Raw genomic sequence first — 23,073 nt, 5'->3', positions numbered from 1 at the left:
CTGTGAAAGCCTGCTTATTTCGCCGTAAATGAGATCAGAAACACAATTGTGGCTTAATTCTGACGATTTCATTTATTCGACAACCTTTACTTTGTCCTTCTTTAGAAGGATCGTGTACATGTTTCTAAATATCCAATGCCATCTCAAGTTTCTAGCAGTCACGTGTTATACGTCGGTGACACTGTCACTGATGTGTAGATGACATGCTTTTGACGCCCGTTATGTATGTATTCACGACTGAAACTACAAACTTGCATTGACATTTTTGTTCTTTTTGCTTATACGTCGGTTCATACTACTGGCGCAGAAAAAAAATGACATTCATGCCATAGCAACGAGTGATATCTGCTCTACCAACGCTTTAGTCAAATGACTTCGAAGAAGTGTGCATTCAACGCACTCGAACCTCAACTTCTAGGAAGCGCCGACCCGCAATATCCAATATCTGCGTGTTCACTCCTGCGCAGGAGGATGCGTGCAAGACATATTACCGAATAATCAATTTCGTTCCCAGAAACGAGCCTCGGGATCTCACCCAAGATGCTCGACGCCTCGCTACCGTCACCCTCGTTCCAGTTCTCCTTTTTTTTTTTTTTATCTTGGAGAGACCACACGATGTGCCGTTCGTTTCCACGTACAGATCCATGTGTCCGCGTCGTTGGGCTAATTAAGCGCCGCTTATGAGCAACACGTCGCGTGTGGCCCCGCACGTACGTGATCCTTTTTCATGTCAATGTTTGCTACCCTGTGTAATTTATGCAGCTCGGGTTACGACCATGTTACGACGCTAGCTGCACATCTCCCGTTAACACTAAGAGAGAAACGGAGGGGTCGGAAGGGTAGCGCTATAAGGAGGACGGCAGTTGAAAAAGTCAACGGTAAATGCCGACGTGTGCAAGTTTACCCAAGCTTGCATAAACACGCTCACCTTCTGAGCGAGCTCGCGTAGTTATGCACGCGTATGCATACTATACACGCATCTATATAAGCTCCACGCAGCAAATGTACAAAAAAACAAAAGATGCTCTGAACATAGACGGAGGACTTTGTCGACACCTGTGCGCATGGATGTCTTTAGAAAAAAAAAGTGGTAAACGATTTAGAGTACTTGATACTATACTATGTGAGAGCAGAGAGCCGTCCCAAAATTCTAGGCTGAACCAGCAACTTCAGATATCTGGAATCTTTGAGCATAGTGAAAACTAAGCCGATTTAACGATTTGCCGATAGAATTGCGTTTTAGTAACCTTTATTTTTTCTTTTTTTTTTGTCATCTTTTTTTCGATGGTTTACTACTGCGCTTCTTTGCAAGAAACGTCCTCTTTGTACCACAATTTACCTCCCTTTAAGAAATATGACTGCCCTTCTTTAAACCGAAATTCCTTTTATGTCTTGTTCACTTATGTTCTTCACTTCTTCTTCTTTCTATTCATTATCCCCTCGCATGAAGTGGCTTAAGAGGTGCCCTCGGGAGGAACGCGTTTCGCCTGCCGGTTCATTTTATAATCCCACCAGATTCTTATAAACCCTGTACGTATGTGGAACTGACTACATACCAATCTTTGTAAGGACGTCCGAGGGCGCTCGCAGTTTTTTGGAGCGTGAAAATGTGTGCGTAAAAAGCTTGAACAGTTTATTCACGTCTCGGTTTTGTCGTTGCCACCTGTTTACTTGACCCCTCAATTTTGTTTTCTTTTATACAGTTATCATACGTGCTTAAAAGCACCGGCTTATCTTTTTTTTTTTTTGCAACACGTTTATTAACCACGCGTTACACAAGCATGCACTGCTTCGTTGATGTGTGGGATTTTGCGTAAAAAATGACGAGTTTGCTCCATTTTTTCTTGCGACTCTCAACGTTGTAATTGCGATTGAGGCAGGTTTTCAAACATCAAACAGATACACAGCTATGTGGTCGCTGGTTATCGTTTTTTATATATCCGCTTAGATCTATAGCTTGTGCAGCAGAAAGTGAGAAATGAAATCAAAGGACGCCACACATCTGCGAACTCTCTTTAAGGATTCCGGACCGATTAATCACTTGTGGTGTCAAGTGCGCGTGCCTCTTGTTATATTGACGGCAACCTGTGACCTTTCTCTCCTACTTTCTATCATTTTCCTTGCCCTGTGCAGGGCAGCCACCGGACTCTGCCTAGGTTAACCTTCCTGCCTTTGTTTGTTTGTTTGTTTGTTTGTTTGTTTGTTTGTTTGTTTGTTTGCTTGTTCGTTTGTTTGTTTGTTTGTTTGTTTGTTTGTTTGTTTGTTTGTTTGTTTGTTTGTTTGTTTGTTTGTTTGTTTGTTTGTTTGTTTGTTTGTTTGTTTGTTTGTTTGGTCGGTTGGTCGGCCGGCCAAGAAAGCGTATAGCATAACCTTTCTTTTACGTTTCTTCGTTTTTCCCCTCGTTCAATGCAGCTGGCAAAGAAACTGCATATGAGAATGATTTTTCAAACTCTGGTGACTTTTGAGATTCATTTCGCTATCTGAACAGCCTAAGGCTTACTTGCGATTAAGTTAAGCCGCTTCCTCGAGGGGCCCGAGCTTCAATTAATAGCTGCACCTTAAACTCGACCGACCACCAGCCACGAAAAGTCTGTTTACAAGATCTTGAAGAAAATATGATACAGTCCTTGTATGTACCTTCATTTATGTGTGTATACAACTAAAGCAATGAGCCATATCCGCACAGGTCTTAGTTTCTTTTGCTGGTAACTTGGGTGACTTGCTGTCTGTAATATGCAGTAATGTCTATCTCAGAACGGCGCAATTCCTAAGCGCTCGAAAATAGACGAAAGCCGCTGAGCATGCAAAATACAAAGTCAGTGATGGGAGTCAATAAAAACATTAATGAATAAGGGTACAACGTTTCCTAATGTAATAAATACACTCGCCTTAACGACGTTGAAGATCAATAACGACCAAACTGCAGCTATCAAGCCGCCGAAAAGAGGGCACTCGCTGATGAAGAATACCGATAATGGAAATGAATTCAGTCCGAGTTGTCGAAGTTAATGCTTCAAGATGAGAAACGACTACAGATTTACAGATATATTAATTCCTCTCAGCCTCTTCAGAAGGGTGCTCCAATGAATTGGGTCATTCCTTGAGGTGGCGATGGAGCTCTTCTTTGCCTTTTTTTTCAGTTTATCATTCCAGTGCGTCTGCAAAGCGACTTAACTTCGCGTTTAATGTGCGCCATTGTGTGTTGCGCGGAGCGCGCAGATCCTTACAGAGCACCGCCGCAGTCGCGCCTAATTTATTCAGCGAGGTTCCTCAAAGGCGCACGCTATGGGCTCATACACAAAGCAAACCCGCGGGGCCGCTTGCTCTAATCCGGGCGACGGATTGGGCACAGCCCTGGTTGTGGTGCTGCCTCACGGCCGCATTGAAACTGTGAAACTTCGATTCCAACTTCCTCGTTCAGGAGGCCCTTAATTATTTCCTCGCAATGTTATCTGTTCAGCGCTACGCGACGAATTACAGAAAGCGGGCACTTTTCGAAGATTCAGATGGCAGTGCGCCTTCGCTCATTTAGTGTCTGCTCGGCTGTTAAAAAGCGCGGGCAAGTTGATGCCAGTTCTTTGTAACCCGTTCCTAATTATCCTAATCCGCGGCACCTCCTCGTTAGAGTTACTCGCAGACGCCACCGAGGGCGACGTGACGAGGTGCCCCTTTGAGAATTTCAAGGTCATGAGCATACAGTGAAAAAGTCAATATGTTCACATTGGGAAGTTTCGTACAATCGACATAGTGTTCGGTTGAGGAAGTAATTACTATGTTATTTATTATCTCATTATTTATAAGGCGATTGTGTGCACTGATTGATTGATTGATTGATTGATTGATTGATTGATTGATTGATTGATTGATTTTAAAGCATTAAGGCTCAATTAAAACATCGTTCTAACGTCGTAGAATCCGATTCGTTCAGAAAAAAATTATTGGTCCTATCGCAGTACGCCGCGTCATGACTGACTGCACACAACGATACAGCAGCGAAGCTGCGCCCCTAAGGCGCGCTTCGTCACCAGGTGGGGCTCCATTTTTCACCTGTTATCGACTCGAGGCACAAGTAATCGGTGCCTCCGCCAAACCGTGTCTTTTATCTCGACGTTTCAATCTCCTTTCTTTCATTTCATTTCAGCAGATATACTCGCACACACGATCTCAACTTTTCGACCCCTCTCTTTCCATCTTCGCTTGTTCTGCGTCTCATTTTTTCTTAACTTCGTCGATGTAATACGTCACGCTTTTAGCAACACGCCCACTCGTCCTCTTTGACCTCCCCTCTCTCACCCGCAGTTCCTGCTCCCTCGTGCGTCGTCTAAATTGATTTCCACGTCGAACTGACAAACTTGCGCAGCGTTAGGCATTTACCTGTACATTTATTTCAGTTTTGTGTTTAGATGCTCGCCCATTTTCTGTTGGCCATTCCCACTGCCCCTGTTATTTTTTTTCTTTCCTATTTTTTCTACTTTCTTTTTAGAATTAATTTGTTTTCCTGACTAGCAGTCAGTGATAGGATTGTCCTTGCTACTAGTCGCGCGTAATCTTGTTGACTGATTACCGCACTCGGTACATACACCTGGCCTCTGCGGTGTCGAGGCAAGTGGAATGCAGTTGATCCGTGAATTTCCGTGGCGCGCGACTTCTGCCGAGAGTCGCCGTTGTGCCCGAAATAGGAGGGCACACTGATAGGAGGTATCGATAGTCAGCGTACGTGGTTATTCGTCGCGCATTGTTTTTTCCCTGCGCTCTGCCATATTGCATTAATTTGTCACAAACAGAGACGCGTGTACGACTGCGCGTGTCTGCGATTGTGCGTTTGCTTTTCTTTCCTTTCTTTTTCTTTTTTTTTTGTTGCTATGTGTACTATACACGAGATGATTCCCATATTCCGGGTCTCTACATGTGTATCCTCAAACAACGGAGGTCGCAATAGCCTTGGCGTGTGCTTGAAGCCTTACCCCATCCCCCTAGTGCAGAATTACAAACAGGGTTTCAATTCTCATTGACCTCGCCGTCCTTTCTTTCTTTGTATCTCTCTCTTTCTGTCTCCCCCTAGTTCTCTCCCCTTTACGCTACGGAAAGAAATAACTGTTCATACGCATAAACTCATGCTCAAAATACTATGCAGACAATTTTATGTGGTAAGTCGAGTGTCTTGCTCATAGCTGTCGGTTTTCTTTCGTTTCGTTTTGGACTATATAGTGAGAGTATGCCGAAGTATCCTCCCTTTTATTGCTGTTGTTATTTTTCAACATATTTAAGCAATTCTTATTCTTTTTAACATGAAAGTGTTTTATGCCAGGGTCAACGACGGCTCCGCTGACGTGCTTCCGTCACGGAAGTGACGCTGAAAAATGTATAATAATAAACTTTAAAGAAAAGGCGAGAAGGCGAGCATTCGCCGCGTGGCGTCAAACCATCTACTTCTCAATCCTCAGCGCACAGCGCAAACCACTACCCCACGGAACGTACGCTGTGTGGGAGGCTAATGGCAAGCTATTTATATGCACCATACACCGTTTCGCAGTCCTCACAACTTCGAAACATTATCGCGTTTTCGTTATCAGTGGTGAGATGGCGCGACGGGTTCGCGTTGGGTTAGCGTTGGGCGCGCTGAGGTCGTCGCCTCCACGAAGCGCCGCCTCCGCGGAGCGTGGTCTCTCCTGCACGCGCGATTATCAGACTCGCAATTCAGGAAAGCACAAATGTCACTTCGCGCGCTGCCGCGTTTAGGAAGCGCGCTGCTGACACACGGCGCACGCACTTAGCTGTGTATACTTGTGCGCACCTTTCGTGCGTATTTCTTTCTGTTTGAACAGTGCTCTTTAAATGTCGAGCGGTGACAGTTAGTGCGTGCTTGTCCTGTGTATACTAATTTCGTGCGTGCTTTCTGCCTGAGGAGTGCACTGCAAGTTTTGAGCTGCTTGCTGTCCTTAACGTGGCTTCACAATCTGTTGCTGTTGCTAAAACAATGCACCATAAACGTTCAATGACCTCTGTAAAGACAAGTTTCACTTTCCTGTTCTACCGATTCCTATAGGAAGATCAGCCACGTTATTTTTTTATAGTTTTGCTTAGTATGGCTGTACGTTCAGAATCGGGACACTATTTAAACTCATGGTGTAGGTTTTCTCTCAGAGGCCAATGGAGCTGATTCACGCAGGTTCGGCAAAAGCTAGGCAAGCGTGAGTTGATCACGAGGTGCGCCAGCGACTCTCGAAGATCGCAAGCTGATGGTTCATATCACGGTGCAACCGTAAACGCTGGCTATCTCTCGCTCTCTCTCTAAAAGTTCATGTGGTAAGCATTGCAAAGGATGCTACTATTTCAAAAACACTTCCTTGTTTCACGAGTACATCGCCACCACTCCGCGCCAGTGTTCTCGCGCGAGTAACGAACAAATAAGGGAATTCAGTCAGACTGAATAAAATAAAAAAGCAAGATCAGGGTCGTTTTGTTTCATCTATTTCCTTCGATAGGCCCAACTACAGTATTGTACGACAGGCTTAGAAGATCAGGTTCCACACCCGTGTGACAGATGAAAGAGACAATTGCAAAACGGAAGGCTCTGCTTCTCCGGAAGGCACTACTTTGAGCTTCGCTTTCGATTCGCACAAAAAGCTGTTTTTTACTCTTGTTCCTACTTCTTTATACACTCACTAGCAACGTCCCTTGTAGATACGCCTTTAACTGTATAAAACGGCAAGTTTACAGCTTTGGGGTTGAGTTGCAGCATGGGCCATTCTCGCTTCTCCTCGCTATGGACGAAAAAGACAAGGACTTAGGCAGAGAATCTAGAGAAAAAATATAATGATAAAGGAAACAGAGAGAGAAAGAAAAGACACGGCTTTAGAAACACACATGCAGTGGTTCTTTATTTACTTTGTGTCTGGTGTGGCAAGGCTCATCTTCCGCGTACTAAACTTTCTTCTCATTCTTCCTTGCGTCCTGTCTACTCCCCCTGTCTTTTGGGAAAGTCTAGCTCTAGAGTTTTCGCCCCTTCGGGCCGGATTGGCAAAATAGTAGGAAGCACCGAGGGGGCCGAAGCAAAGACAAATGACAGTCAAGGCGCCTCCTATAGGGAGAAGGACCGGAAATAAAGGGAAAGGCGGGAAGGAAAGAACCAAGAAGGAGGTACTTTGAACGCAAGAAAGTGGCGGGGCGTGGACCGACGTTGTCGTGCGGCGAAGGTTAATGCAGACAGATGCCTGCGCTCGGCGAGGAGTGTTAGAGAACAGTCCTGTCGTTGATAGTGCCCCCTGGCGGGTACAGGCGGTGTTTTACACGAAGAAAAGAGGATTTAGCCGCCCAGGGCAGTGCGTGGCGACGAATGACAGTGGGCCACTCACTTTCTTTTTGCCTTCGTCACAAGACAATAGAAAAGTGAAGGAGCCAGATTAAATATGCAATGCCCCGAAGACTCCACCTACCGTTTTTTTTTTTTTAGTGCATATCTTATAAGGCGGCACCAAGGTGCATTAAAGTGTGCCGTGGGCACGATCGTCAGTAGGCGGAAACACCCAAGGTTTTTATGTACGGGCATGTTTCGTGATACACCGGAAAAAAATGACCCACATGAAAAGTCGTGAATTTCAATTTAACGACCTGTACGGCTTCCATGTCTTTGCACAGCTAGCTGATGATAAAAAAAAATATGAAACTGAGGCATGCAAGTGAAAGCTTGTTGCCTACGTTTGCTCATACGACGTCTACTTTTTACTGTACGTGCTGACCTTCAGAATGTAAGCGCGCGTCGGCAGGCACCCAACTTTACCTTTTCCACGTCCAAAACTTTTAAATAAGGAAAGAAACTACACCATATAACTGCCTTATTATAGGTCAGGCGCCGTAGGCGCCTGACGTACTTTTTCTTTTGCTCGCTCGCGCGAAGGAAGCTCGCTTGAAGTTTTTTGCAAGTAACATTGCTTTCTATCAGTCACACTAGAGCGAGCCGTCAAATGTGGTTCTCCTTTGAAGGTCAGTACAGTGCAAGCGCTCCCTATAGGTACGTAGCAAAACCGCGTCTTATGGATTACCACTCTGGCGCTGCAGTGGCTGCCTCGTTTTAACGCCCGTAGCTTCCGCCTAAGGTCTCGTAAATGCGACCCCAGGCCCGTAGGGCACATAACTAAGAGTCGTTACATCTCTCCCCCGGGCGCGTTTTCATGCGCGTAAAACGTTAGTGCCAGTTCTTCCCACGGCTGCGTAGACTACGGTCGGAATTACTAACACTTCGCAATTTCCTGCTACGCTTCTTTTAGTTGATTCTTTGCTGATTTACAGTTTCACGCGAGCCCGTGTGGGCTGAAACGTGTACGATCCGAAATCGTGAACGGTTTCCTAAAGAAATGAGCTATAAGCAACAAACTGAGAACTGCTGACAGAACAAATAATGCCCCTTGTGAAGTGCATGCATAGAACCAGAAATAAAAACGGATCTGGGCACAAATTCGTGAGAAATCATGTGTAAATTCGTTAGTGTAATTCAATCGCTTTTAATTGGGTATCGTAAAAGCCGGTTGATGAGCTCCACCGCTCAATTTCGGTATCGCAGCTAGGACCTACGAGAAGTGGCGTGTGAATGGAGAAGAAGTTGAGTCAAAGAAAAAAACGATTGGGGAGGAGACGTGGCGGGGCCGTCTTGTGTCAAAACTGCTTAATTAAGTCTCACATTTCTTCTGGTGAACTTTATCGATGAATGGAAATAATGAAGCGAAGGCTATATATAGACAATGCTAATATTGCGAACATGCCGCTGATAATAACCGTCTGCACGCTTTTTCTGCATAATTTTTGTAAAATTTTTGTGAAAAGCGCATTTATGACCTTTCGATTATGGAACTACCTCAGACGTACGAGTAAGGAGAGAACCTGGTCTTGCTGGAACAGTGTAGGTATCGCTCTTGTGATCACGCGGGAGAATAATTAAGATGTGCGTGTTATTCTATTAGCCATCGAATCATCCAGTAATTATTCTCCTGCTTTCTGCTGCAAACTGCTCGACTAAAGCCGTTATGCAACTTTGTAGCAGACGTTGTTATGTAGTTATGCGATACCTAAAGCTACCTAATGATCATATAGCTTTTTATTGATATGTGGGGGTTTAACGTCCCAAAACCAATATGTGATTATGAGAGACGCCGTAGTGGAGGGCTTCGGAGTTTTCGACTACATAGGGTTCTTTGACGGGCACCCAAATCTGAGCATACGGGGCTATAGAATTTTCTCCTACATAAAAAATGCAGCCGCCACTGCCGGGATTTGATCGCGTGACCTGCGGATCATCAGCCGAGTACCTAGCCACTAGACCACCGCGGCGGGGTGACCATACATTTTAGAAACTCATGCAAAACAAGAAAGTAGTTTTTAATTATATATGATAGTCTGATTTATCGCTTGGCTTGCTACTTCATGCTACAGCTGGTGACTTATATGTGGAATGATCACACATAACCGCAAGTAATAAGTAGTCATAAATATCGGCATATATACAGAAGTCGTTCACAAAACTTTGTTAAGGCGAGTGATCCTCAAAAACACCAACAGCACTTTTTTATGAAGCTTATGCAATTCAGTAGTTTTATCAAAAGGACACTGAAAGTGGGCTTGAATTTCACTAATACTCGGAATTCAACTGGTACAGTGGTATTAGTGAAGCCCTCACACTATGTGTGATGCCATCACGTCAACTTTCCGTCTATCCGTTCATCCATCTATCTGCCCGTACAGAAGGAGCATTCCCTCTGAAATAGCCTGAACTGCCGAGAACTGATCTTTACACCTCTTGTCAATACTGTCCTTTCGACTACACTTGGCCATGACAAGCATTCAATGAAAGTGGTCAGTGCGTCAGCTTTTACACACAGCACCCCTCTCAATCTCTCTGAATTGTTATGCGCGATCTCCGTCCGCTGGTAGAGGGACTCATCCATGCTACCAGACTTCTTCCTGACCGGTGACCTTCAACGAACGACTCTACTCTCAACACGAGGGACTCTCAAGTACCTCCTTTTCTTCGCCTCTTGTCGCTGCGTAAAGACTGTCGCAGCCGAATGGGCGAAAACAGTCAGCGATCCTAACGATCCGGCCGTTTCTCTTGCGCACAGAAAGAAGCCTCGATGCAGGGTGTGCGCATCGTGAGTGGAGAAACGTGTCAGAGAGACGGATGAATGAACGCGGCCACAAGGGGAGACGTGAGAAGGGGAGGAAGGTGGCACCACCAAGCGGCAACGAAGACACTCTTCTTCTCGAAGACCGAACAAAAGCACGGACATACGGTGCACACACGAGAAACTAAAGAAGCATCCTCGGTGGATACGGTAGGTGAAAGGGCACCGGCGTCCAGAGTGGACTATATAGACAGACATATAAAGCAAGTTCCAGGTCTAAAGGGGCTATAGAGATGCCTGCAAGAATGTAACGAGAGAAAAAAAAAAGAAGAAAAAAGGAGGAAGGCAGGCTGTCATTCACTGCCTTGTCTCGGAAAAAATCGCGGCGGCTTCTTTTTCCGGCTCGTGGAAAGTCGAGAGCCAACGCTTGCACTGACTTCTCGTTCTTCTGCCACAGACCATGTGCACACCTTCATGCTTGTGCCGTGCTATACGGACAAGCGTCAATCCGAACAACTCGCTCGTGTACGTTGTGCTTTCCTGTCAGCGCAGTGGCAGTTCACACTTGCGTTTGTGTGTTTAAATTTATAGGCGTTCCGAGCCCCGGGCTCTGAACGAGTATACAGCTGCATGTCTCGTCAGGAGTGGACACTCATGCGGTCTTGCTGCGGCGTTAAACCGGGACAGACAATTGAGTTTTTTTTTTTTGTATGCTCCACAAGTGGCGTGTAACGTCATTCGCTGATCTTTGTGCAACGTCCATATTTGTGTTCCCAAGGTGCGCGCGTTTTCAATCTCTCTGTACTTCAGCGTATTCTGGGAGGAGAGGGTTTCGAACGACAGGAAATATCAGTTTTGAAAAAGAAAGGTCGGATAATAAAAAGTATAGATGTTGGCTACTACTTCCTCATATGGAAATTGAAAAGGAGAAATAAAGACAGACGAAAGCGAAGATATACGACGAGGATAGAGGTACGAGTGTGATAGCTTGACAAGCCGATTTGCTGAACAGCTCTATTTTTTTTTTTTTCAAGACCCATGGTCTTAAGCGAATCTTAGATTCTTCATTCAATTTCTCGTCTCGGAGAAAGTCCATACAGACGGCTTTAGAGCAATGCAGGGCAGCCTCGAACAAAGAACCCCTGTTTTAACAATCGGTTGTGTATCGTGCTGTTCTGCGAGGAAAAACCCCGGTGTGTACAAGCTTCGATGCAGTGACATCGCTTCTGTCTGTACACCCATTATTCTTCATTTGCTCATACGCTACAAGCGCCTTCGTTTACCCGAATATATTTCAGCACAGACCACCTCCACACACAGTGCGTCGGTGATATCGTGCAGTGTATACCGTCGGTACATTGAGATTTACTCCATAGTTCCGATTTCACCGTGAAAGAGGCCGACGTATGTACTGTGTGATAACCACTCTTCACCGTCTAAAGGCACCAGATTCATAAAAAACGCAAAGCCCGGCATCTATGTTAACTACCGTATTCAATTTCAATCAACATTCTCTTCTTCGTCGTCTTTCTAGAAGTCATTCGGTGTGCGTGACATTTCCGTGGGAGTTTCAAGCAATTTACAACATGTATCATTGCGGATACTGTTGTAAAGATAAGAAATGAAACAAATGTATCTAAACTTCTCCTAACCTCCAAAAAGGCGCGAGGACTACTCGTCCGTACGAAAAACGAACTGTCGCAACATAATTTTGTGCGTGACAGTTGTCCCAACGTTCAACTTCTTAAACGAATAGAATGGAAAACCTTTATTTTTGTCCTGCAGGACGTGCTTAGGTCTCCCGCGTAGGAACCAGCAGAAAACAAAACAATTATTATTTTCTTTCTTTCAATACCATGGGACCAATAAACAAAGTTACGAAGAATATTAAATCACTTTTTTATTTTGGTCAGCGGCCAATGGACAGCGAGCTCAGCGAACTTGACGTTAGCCCATCCTTTCAACGCTGACAAATCGTCTGCGTTAGCGTAATGCCTACGGCCGCAGACAGCGATGGTGACGCAAAAGCTATAGACTTCGTAAACTTGAGTTTGTTGACCGTAAACCTAACACGGTTGGCCCTTTGGCGAGTAATGGTCGAAGCACTGTGGTTAGGCTTAGACGCCAACTCTTTACAGTTTTTCGCAACTTTCGCTTAATATTTAGCCCCCCCCCCCCTCCTCTTCCATTTTTTTTCTGACACTAGAAACGTACGTGCGTCGGGGGACAATGATTCACCCCGTTTTTTTTTTTTTCGCCACCGTCTCTCAGTGATAAACGCGGTAACAAAGGAACCGCCACAAGCGAATTACGCTGGGTGTATGCCCTTACGCCGAAGAAAGGGTGCCTGATAGGGAAGGTTTTGCAGGCCTTTCTCGTAACTACACCTACATCTAGCGCAACGTGCCTAGGGCTCGGTTGCAAAGCGCCAACTAATTGGTTTAGGCGTGACCTATAGCACGAGATAATTACTTTCGCTTAAATGAATATACGGCATTCGAAGTTTTTTTAGTATCTTCGTTCTTCTAGCACTGCGCGTAGCTATTAGTTTTCTCGCTTCCTTTTCGTTCATTGAGCGGTTCTGCACATTTTCGATTACTACCTTGCTTCACGTTAGACCTCGTTGAGCGTGCTGCAGCGCCCATCTTTTGTAGTGCGCTAACGGACGTCTGTATATATGCGTGGAGAACAGCTCTATTTACTTCGTACTCTTTCTTTCTACGGCTTCTAAGAGTGTCTCACAAAACTGCAACACTTCGGACTTCCAGATCTTTTATTCCTTTTTCCCTGTTTTTTCTATTATCTAGAATCATCTCCCGTAGTGTGTTTTATAAAACGCCCACGCATCCCACATCGCTGTTACGAGAGAAACCAATGTGGCCTTTATGGGCACTCTTGCGTCAACAACCGAGCGTTATAGAAAGTAAAAAAAAAACGCGAGAGACACGAAAGTAACATATAGGGTAAAGGCGAGGAAATGGGGGGTGCGTCTGATGCGTCGTCTACACACACAGACACGGGCTCGTCTGCCTTTGCAGAGCCGGCCCCGCGCATTGTAGCGTGGCGCCCTCCCAGCCCGAGTCTGGCAAAAGACCCGGGTCCGGATTAAAAAGCCGTTTTCCGCCCGCGTTCCCGGCCGTGGCGTCAGCACCTCTGCCTCCCCGATCGGCGCATCCCTTTCTTTTGCCCAAGCTCCTGCAGATGGCGCACAAGATGGACGGACACGCTTGGCTGCTCTCACGCTTGCCTCATGGCCTTACGCCTGATTGGAAGCGACCGAGGCGGTGAAATAAACGAGACCTCGTGTTTTGGGGGCCCAGAGTATGTATAGCGCTGTTTCCGAACAAAGGAGAAGATGTATATGCGGTGCTATATTCTGAGATGAGCGGTGAATGTCGGTGGCCAGGCGGCGAGACGGGCCGAAAAACAAAGGAGGGGGGAGGGGGGTGCTTGCACAAGTATACCACTCATGTGGGGATTGTTGTGGAAGTCTAACTTGATGGCGAAGTCTCGGATGCGCCGTGGGAATCAAAGCGGAGGAAAGTGTTGCTGCAAAATTTACTAAAAGCAGCCGCGTGCAGAACTATACAGTGCCTGCCGAAGTTGCAAGCATGCACTGTGGCTGTACAGCCAGCCCCGCTGTAATGGGCAGCGCCTGTGCGTTTTGGCAAACTTCCGAAAGCAGGCGTTTGAGGGAAGGACCAATCTCAGTGCTAACAAGAAAAATAATAACTTTCGCTTATTGGACCTTCTCAGCTTGCGATGAGATTAACCCTTTCTTTTTTTTTTCTTCCTTTTTGCCATGAAAACATGGAGCGAGTATTGCCGCCATGTTCGCTTTCTCAGCTTTCGTAGATGCTTCAGGGTATATCATTAAACGAGCAACGGTGTGCAGCCGAAGCTCCTGCGCAAATATACCGACACCCCAGTAAACTACCGGTACTTGCAAGCGAGACAGCCGATATTCATTACGCTAAATCTAACGATCCGCCAAAACATGTTAAGTGCAGCTTTGTGCGTACGATTATACACATTGCTACAGCATCTTCATGTGTCGTTAAAATTCGCCTTCTTGTTCCCTTTGGCATGATACTTGGACAATCGCTGATGGGTAACTGCACATTTATTTCCAAACTTGCATCGCTGGCAATCGACAAGACACGTGCCTCTGGGACCTATTCTGCCGCAATAAGAAAAAAGAAAAACACCGAAATGAAGTTAATCTTTGCTCGAAAAGTGGGAATGGCGTCATCACACTAGATGCGTTTCTTTCCCATCTCTCTTTCTTTCTCTCTCCCTCTCTCTGTCCATATCCTTAGTTCACCCTTCGCAAGTGAATCTTGCTCACGGCATTTGGATTCTAGATACTGTTTTTTAAAGTGATAGCGGTGTCAGAAGTTTGTCTGTAGCCACGAAATGAGATCTTGTCAGCACCAGTGCGCACCCAATGGCGCAGGCGGTGCGAAGGCTGCGTGGCCGGACAGCGAACCCGCGCGACTGTCTGGTTTTTTCGGCTGTGGTGGTCCGTAAGTAAACGGCTTAGGACTGCGCCCGCGACAACACCTGCGGCTAAAATTGGACAAGTCGAGCCTTTCTTCATTTAGTTTAGTGTGCGTAAATTTGTTTGTTTTGTTATATGGGATCAATACAGAATGAAAATTCCTGATAATATGGATACGGGATGAAATAAAAACTTAGAAAGAAAAAAAAAACAAGGCGCTTAGTGGATTGTGTTACCCCAGATGACCACCAGCTAGCTAGAGATGAAATCAACTGGCAAGCAAAGTACGCTTACGCTAAAGTAAAATAGAAGCATCGTTCTATTTATTTATTTTTTTATTTTTTAAGTAGTTAATCTGTCTTCTTCATCGTACAACGCCGTGAATTTATGTTTATTTCTTCATCACAGAATAGGAATGGTACTGGAGGCCGAAAAAAGAAAACTGTAAGAATACAAGTAAAAGGAATCACTATCTTATCTATTCTGTAATAGTAAACCATGGTTTGTTTTTAGCTCCCGTCGTTGGCAACCTTCAAATGACCTTGAGTCGAAAGTCATAGTCGTTATCCGGAATCTCAATCAACGAGATCATTCTGGTGCTCAATCAAAAGTGAAGAAAATGTTTCCTCTGGCCTGCAACCTTTTGAACAGGGCTGCAATAAATACGCTAGTTACTTTCCAAAAAAAGGTGTCACAATGTCGCTCGCTCCCAAGTTCTTCTTAATATAATAGAGAAATGTAAATGCAATCCTCTACTCTATATACAATACAGGTTTTTAAAAAAAAAAGAAGAAACAAAAAGAGACTCTATAAAAGCGTCTTATATTGGGAAGCCCGTTCATCGATGCGTCAGCACACGATCTCTTCGCCTATCTGATAAAGAGCTTTCATTTTGGAGCCCCCACTTTTCATTACATGCGTGTTATCATGCATGTGAACAGTTCTTTCAACTCGTATAAAAGTGTCCAGAATACCTTCAATAGGTTCAGTGGAAAGTCAGCGCTGTTTCTTGCCTTTGTTTCTTTTCCTGCATTAGTTGCGCTGTGTACCTACAATGTTTCTTCTAAATGTTTGTTCGCACTGTCACTGAAACCATAATTTCTATTGCTCTAAAGTTCTATTTGTCGTTTAATATAATGGTGTTATAAACGCAGATACAGGATACCATACATGTTATTGTTACCTTTCCTCCGCTTTCTTTCCCATCTTTCCTTCCAATTCTCTCTTCCCTTAGTGCAGGGTAGCAAACCGGATTCTCCAATTTCTGGTTAACTTCCCTGCCTTTTCCTCATTTTATTCTCTCTCTCTCTCTCTCTCTCTCTCTCTCTCTCTCTCTCTCTCTCTCTCTTCGTGTTTAGACAGGGTTGCTTTCGCATTTTCAACGCCAAATGTGCACGAGTTTCGCTATAGTGGCTACAGTTTTGCGTCGTTGGTTTCGCGCCGTTTCCTTCTAGAGGTCGTTTCCTAACCACGTACAGACTTTGCGACCATGGCGCCGGCATCCAGCGTAGCGCTGATGGTGTTTGCCCGAGACGAGGCATGTAACTAGGTTCAGTCCAAAATTGGTTCATCCCAGCTCATTAGGCTCGCAAGCCTGCGTCGTGTAGTGGTCGCATCTGCTTTGCCGGTGATCATTTATTGATTACACTGTACTGGCGATCACGTAAGATCTAGCCACTTCGTTCTCTACAAATAACTAGCGCGATTATGAGTTGATTGATGTCAGTCAGGCCGGCATAAGTGGCAGCAGTAGCGTGCAGCAGTGGCAGCCAGGAAGAAACGCATAGGCGTGTCTCCCCTTGCCCGCTTTCTCCCCCCTCCCCTTCGATATAGGCCTAACATTAGCCGCGAAGTTGACTGGCGTCGGCAGCGCCAGCTCGCCGCTATCGATCCGCGTAGAGAGACGCACGCATCTGCCAGACAACGATGACGCCGGAAGGCTCACGGGAGAGAGCAAAGCGAGCAGTAGACTTCAGGCGAGACCACGGCGCGCGTGTCTTCCCATCAGGTGGTACTGACACGCGATGCAGAACAACCCGAAGGCGACAGGGGGGAATAAAGGAAGAAGAAAGTGAGGCAAGGCCTACGGGCAAACCGTATACCCAAGGCGAGGTAGTCTGAAGCCGCGTTGTTCTTACGACTCCAGCCTTTCCTGCCTCTTCTTGCATCTCTCTGTCTTACGACCGCAGACAAGAAAAGACGAAAAAGGGGAAGGCGGGAGGGGATGTCTAGGGACTTCACGTGCGTGTTCCTCTTGTTGTTTGTTAGAAAAAGCTGCGCCGCGCTAGAAAAAACGACACAAGAGACAAAGAGAGAGCCTGAAGTTGTGGAGGAGCGAGCCGAGCGACTCTTCAGTATTAAGACAGCCATGGCCCTTGCAAGTAAGGGGATTTAAATTGAATGTAATTCGAGCTGGGCAAATAAGTGGCTCTGTAGAGACTGCCAGTCCATACGGTGCAGTCATTGTAGTCTACTGTGGTAGAAAATGGGGTCGTGTAAAGGAAAGCGTTCTTGTCTGTTAATTTTTTTTCTTTACTGCTAAGGAGGGGACCACCCAACTTTCCAGCTATGTTTACTGTCTTCGTGTTCCTTTAGGGAAGCATGCAAACAGAAATTCCGGGGGATGATATTACAGAGAGACCAAGTATAGGGTGTGAATAGTCGAAAGCTACCGGGGAGCCGCGATGCCGCTAAGTCATTTGAATTATTCGCCACCGCTGCCTGAATAGCGTGGTGCGGCCCTGATGCATGTGGCATCGCTGGAATCGTGGCTGAAGCCGGGTGCAAATGTGAATGAGCGCTTTTTCAATTTACTTTCTTATGTATGTATGATGTGTGTATGTATTGATATGCGGGGTTTAACGTTCTAAAACCACCATATGATTATGAGTGACGCCGTAGTGGAGGGCTCCGAAAATTTTGACCACCTGGCTATTTTTTAAAGTGCACCCAAATCTGAGCACACGTACAAGATTTCCGCCTCCATCGGAAATGCAGCCGCCGCAGCCGGGATTCGATCTCGCGACCTGCGGGTCAGCAGCCGAGTACCTTAGTCACTAGACCACCATGGCGAGGCTGTATGTATGTATGTATGTATGTATGTATGTATGTATGTATGTATGTATGTATGTATGTATGTATGTATGTATGTATGTATGTATGTATGTATGTATGTATGTATGTATGTATGTATGTATCGTCAAAATATTTATGGCAGCATGCTCCATTAACATTCCGTGAAGTGCGTATTGAATGAAATCAGTAAAACATTGGCTCCATAAATTATCTGCAGCTTCGCGCACAAGTGAGATTATTTTGGGGGGGGGGGGGAGCTTTAGGCTTTCTCACTTCATAATACATCCATATCACTAACCACCCAATGCAGCACAGCGTGTTTCGTCTGTTTCTCTCCAATAATCTCACACCGACTATCGTAACTATACACCATTTCGCGGCGCAAGTGAGGCACTGCGCTAGCAGCCGGCGCCCGCTGTATTGACGTGCCAGTGCCCGGTAATCGCCTTCACGGGCGTCGGTGCGGCCGCAACAGCAGGCACTTCTGTCGACTGCACGCAGTATACAAGGCAGCCAAGTCCGGTGCACAGCGGTAACAACTGCTACGCAAGATTGGCGGGCTACTGCACTGGGCCTCGATTCGCAGAAACGTCATACGCTATACTAGCTCCTAAGATACATTTTCAGCCGATCCCGTCACTGTGCATGTCAGTAGTGAAAGCGGCGGACCAGTCACAAGGCGCACTTTCGAAAGAAAAGCGCATGAGAATGCTTTCCTGGGAAGGTCACACGCAGGATTCTCTTTCTTGTCGTTTTTGTCAACATGGGATGCGTTCAACAAATAGGTTCGACTCGGTTGAGTGTGCTTGCCCGTTGCAGCGTCCACAGCTGTACGAGAACTGAAGTAACTCATTTGTATGCCACGAGCATTTGTTCCCAACCCTCCACGGTGCAGATACGCATTACACACTCGTCAGCGTTCGATCGGGGTTATCATGTCAGTATTGGGTCATTCTGACGTCATTGACTCATAGAGATGTACTCGCAAATAATATGGGATGAGCTTGAATCAGTGAAGTTTGGCAGATGCCGTGCACGTACCACCAAAGCGCGCGCACTGCACGCAACTGGCAAGACGGAGCTTGTGCAGCCAGCTGTGCGTCGCACTTCGGGTCAATGGCGGTGCTCTAATCGCCGTCGCTGCGAATGCTGTGGTTGTTCGCGCCATCTTGCAGCACAGCGTCTGCCGTTTCTGCGGTCATCTGGCGTTGCGACAGTCACCGGGCAATCCTGCTTGCACTCTGCAGTGTTGAGTGCCCGAACGATTGCACCAGACACTTCGCGCCGGCCTTCTCGGCGTCCCTGCACGCTTACGGCTAATCCATGAGGTCTTTTTTTGTTTCGACGTATGTGCGACACTGCGAACCCTTGGCTTGGCTTAATCAAGGTGCTGTCGCTGTATGCTGGGATGCTGGTCCTTCGTTGACCTTCGCCAATTACGTTCGCCAGGCGCTGGCGTCAATACGTTTCTCCCAGATCCTAGTCGTGGCCTCTTGAACGCGTCTGCGATGTGCAATGATGCAAAAGCGATGCTGCGCTTCTTCATGCTCACCACTCTATAGGTGACTCCCTGTGACGAAATTAGCGATGAATGTTTCGTTGTGGGAACATCTGTGCAAAGTATGAACCGTCTCTCCCCTTTCTTATCCTTAGAACATGTGTGATTTGAGCTAGTTGGTAGGTATTTATTGTGAAGCACAGGACGTGTTTACACGGACACACGAAAGAAACCAAGACACCACTAACGCCGCTAGAAAACTTTGACATGGTATTAGCATAGAACAAAAAAAGAGCTATTGAAGAACCCTAAAAAGCAAGGCTCTTCAGATAAGTAGGAGAACATGGCGTTTGCAATGTCGGAATTCTTTTTTGAGTCCGTACTTGCACGCCCTGTTTTTAAGAGTGAGTACTTCCTTACCTTCCCCATGCAGTGCAGCTAATCGAACCGTACCAAGCCTTGATTACCTCCATGTACCTTTTCTTAATGAAAGTTGCTAGTCGGGCAAGTGGTTAAATAGCTGCACTTGAAGAGAGCCACTAAAATGTGAAAACATAAAAAAAAATGAGTTGCAAAAGAAGGCAGTGGCATAGAGTTCACTTACTAACGACAGACGTGTAAGATCTGACGTTTAAGTTTGGACAACTAAAGTGTGAATTTTTTGACCAGTGGTAACTCGCATCGATAAGTGTAGCTGAGTGATTCGTTAGAGTACCATTGCTCTTGTTCTGTAGGCAGTTGCGAGGAGGCATTCTTTCAATAATGAATGATGATATTTGGTAAGCCACTTACCGTTAGGCACACGCAACTTGCAGCACACTTACTTCCCCTTCGGCTTCCCCCAAGATTCTACGAGACCCCCGCTGTTTATTCATTTATATTTTTACTATCTTTCTTCATCTTTCCCTTTATTTCCCGCTACCCCTTCCCTGACGCTGCGCCGTGCTCCCTATTTGGCTGAAGAATGAAGCCTCATGTCAACAATAAACACCACTACTACTATTACTTCTACTGCTATTGCTACTACTACTACTACTACTACTACTACTACTACTACTACTACTACTACTACTACTACTACTACTAAAGGCACCTCTGTGTCACCGTCTCGGCTTTATGCTTCCCAGTCTTTGCCAGTTTCTACGTTTTAGTTGCTTTCTGTGAGTGCAACCTTTTGCTGCACTATACGTCGTTCCCTGTCCTTCTCCGGCTATACGGGCAAGCAAAACAGCCTTATCAATAAAAATTACGATGATGGAACATTTCAAGACTGTAAACTCGCGTGAACTTTCGGTGCTGCAGCTGTGATTGTTCTGAACGCTAGTGCATATCTCGTCGTGTTACTTTAATTCCTTGCCGTCTTACGTTACACAGCAGTTCAGTGTTGAAGGAGTGGGTGGCCGTCGCTTGGCGCCAACGGTGGCCTGCGATTGCAACTATAGTTTATCGCGCGAGCAATGCGCGATGTGAGTAGTGCTCATTCGTCGGGCTGCTACCGCCCCCTGCCGCACGTCGAATCATTACAACGCGAACCGTGTCCGTGTACGCGACGAAAGAGCCCCGCGAATGGTGCTCGCCGCGCCTGCTCTAAACTCAGAGTATAGCGCCGAGTGGTCGCCACCTGTTCCGGTGTTCTCTTTGAAAGTCGTCCACGGGTGTTACATTTTCGCTCGCATTTTCCTAAATACTCTCTGCAGTGTATGCGTTTCTTCGTATTCCGTCGGGACGGCTGCTACTGCGTCACTAAACAAACACCTTCACAGTCAAGCGCATTAATTCCGCTGTCTTAACCATTGCTGCGTCTAGTAGTTTGGCCCACCTGTGGTCGTAATAAATAAAACATAAATGCGAAAGTAAATTGCTCAGTTGCTTCGACAGAAGCTTTGCATCGCCCCAAACGCAAGCCACCTTTCCTTAACTTCACAGCGCATGTAGGCAGTGCCGTAGTCACTGACAAAATCAGTACAATGGCCGCTGGATAAAAAATAACTTTGTTTTTTTATGCAGCGCAGCAGCCGTGTCAGCACACTCAACCCGTGTCCCCCCCCCCCCAAATTTTTTTCGCCATGGCATACGGAGTGAAAAATGGCTATTTGACCCCTCCCCGGTAGTCACTTAGGTGCCCCCCCCCCCCCCCGAAAAAAATTCTGCCTACGGCTCTGCATTGCATGAAGAACTCAATTTATAATACGTGTGGGCTGTCAGGAGTTTCAATCCTTTAAACCTTTCCATTCTTTCTTCGCAGGACTGCTATCATGGGACGTCAAGGCCACCGGCGCAGACCTGACATCGGCCGAAAAGGCCTGCCTCTCCGTCAAGGTCAGCGCGGGCCCACACAACGGTGAGTTAGGCACTGACTCTTTGCTTTTGCGTGTATGCTTGTAAAAAAGCCCGCGACTTATTGTTACGCGCTCAGAGGGCACGCCTGTACAACGACCGTACTTGACCAAAACCAACATCTGTAAATCATTGTTTTGACCATCGTACGGTCAATATGCTTTGTGCTCATTTCGTTTCTTCTTTCTCTTTTGGCGTAAGAAAGATCAGAGAGGGTCCAGCCAAAATGACTTTAATTAACATCCACGTGAAAACAACCAATATTTTAATGTAATCTTTGACACAAAGTACGATTAAGTTTGCTACTTTTCGGGGAGGCGAATAACTTGCCACTTTCTTGCAGCCGGACCTACAACCACCCAATGGCTGCAACGCTTGCGATGCTCCACTGATTGAGACACACGGCATCCTAATTGTAGCAGTGGAGCCTTCATACGCTGCTTCTGCGCTTGTGTTTAGCTTATGTGATTATGGTTACTTCACGCAGCTCGGGTGCATACCATCACAACCCAAAACCGCTGGTGTGTATAATTTGCACAAGAAAGAAAGATAGATTACTAGCAAGGCCATAAGGTTAACTCGATATTACAATCTGTTCAGCTACTAAGCACCGGGGTGGGAAAATAGGGGTGGCAATAAGAGTGAAGTGAGAGAGAAAGAGAAGAGGAGAAAAATTACCCCGTCTGAGAGATCGTGTAATCTTTTAGAGGAAACCATGTGTAGATACCAACCAGTGGGTGCTAAAGCTTACACTGGCGGCGGCAGATGATGTGCCCGATTGTTTCTTCATTGCTATAATTATCTCTGCCATGTCGGCAGAGAGACGGCAAATTTACGCGGACTCCCGGTAGAAACGATGACACCGTGGTAAACTTATAATATTTCTTTTTATTTTGCTAGCGATTATGAGGAGCTCTCAGCGGGTTTTGCCATCGTTGTCACGTTTCGTACACGTGTGTATATGTATATGAACTTACTCAGAGCAATAGCCCTAGAGATCATAGTTTACTGTACGAAATGGCGCGCTCGAATGGGCAACTAGATGGCACGCCCTCTTGCACTGTAAACCATGAACGTAATCCGACTCCTCCAATTTTCTATTCTTATTCAGTGTTAACACTTTGTGGGGCAGTGGGACTCGTATGTCACAGTCCTTTTTTTTTTTTACCATGTTTGAATTTTCCACTTCAAAGCCACTGAATCAGTTGCTTTTAGATTTTTCGTGCAACTGCATAGATGTAGAAACTGGTTTTGATAATTGCTTTGGTGGTATTCGTAAGGTGGCAGCACATGCACGTGTTCTGAACGAATCATTTTGTTGGCACATGGTCTTATTAGAGGTGGGAGAAGGTTTAACACAGCACCCCCCTTCCTGTCTATTTAGTCAATCTATAAGACAGGCTTTGTGCCCCCTCTTCTTAGGTGACAAAGGGGACGGACTCACCACCCATGCCCTCCCCCCGTACACATGTCTGTGGTTGCAAGCATGCCCAGAACCCACAAATTCTGATAGCGTGCCTTAGAAAGCAGATGTACATAGCACATTT

At 46.0% G+C, this 23,073-nt stretch overlaps 1 protein-coding gene across 1 annotated transcript in view; it reads left to right on the top strand.

Moving 5' to 3' along the window:
- LOC119174302 (uncharacterized) overlaps positions 1-23,073 on the top strand; it is a 167,854-nt gene that overhangs the window by 107,254 nt on the left and 37,527 nt on the right. The window contains exon 2 of the mRNA XM_037425156.2: positions 21,435-21,530. Within this exon, the coding sequence (XP_037281053.2) occupies positions 21,435-21,530 (96 nt within the window). The remainder of the gene's footprint in view (positions 1-21,434; positions 21,531-23,073) is intronic.

Source organism: Rhipicephalus microplus, chromosome 3 (genome assembly GCF_043290135.1).
Source record: "Rhipicephalus microplus isolate Deutch F79 chromosome 3, USDA_Rmic, whole genome shotgun sequence".
Classification (NCBI taxonomy): Eukaryota; Metazoa; Arthropoda; class Arachnida; order Ixodida; family Ixodidae; genus Rhipicephalus; species Rhipicephalus microplus.
The sequence above is the reverse complement of the archived record's forward strand: the minus strand, read 5'-3'. Positions and strand labels throughout refer to the sequence as shown.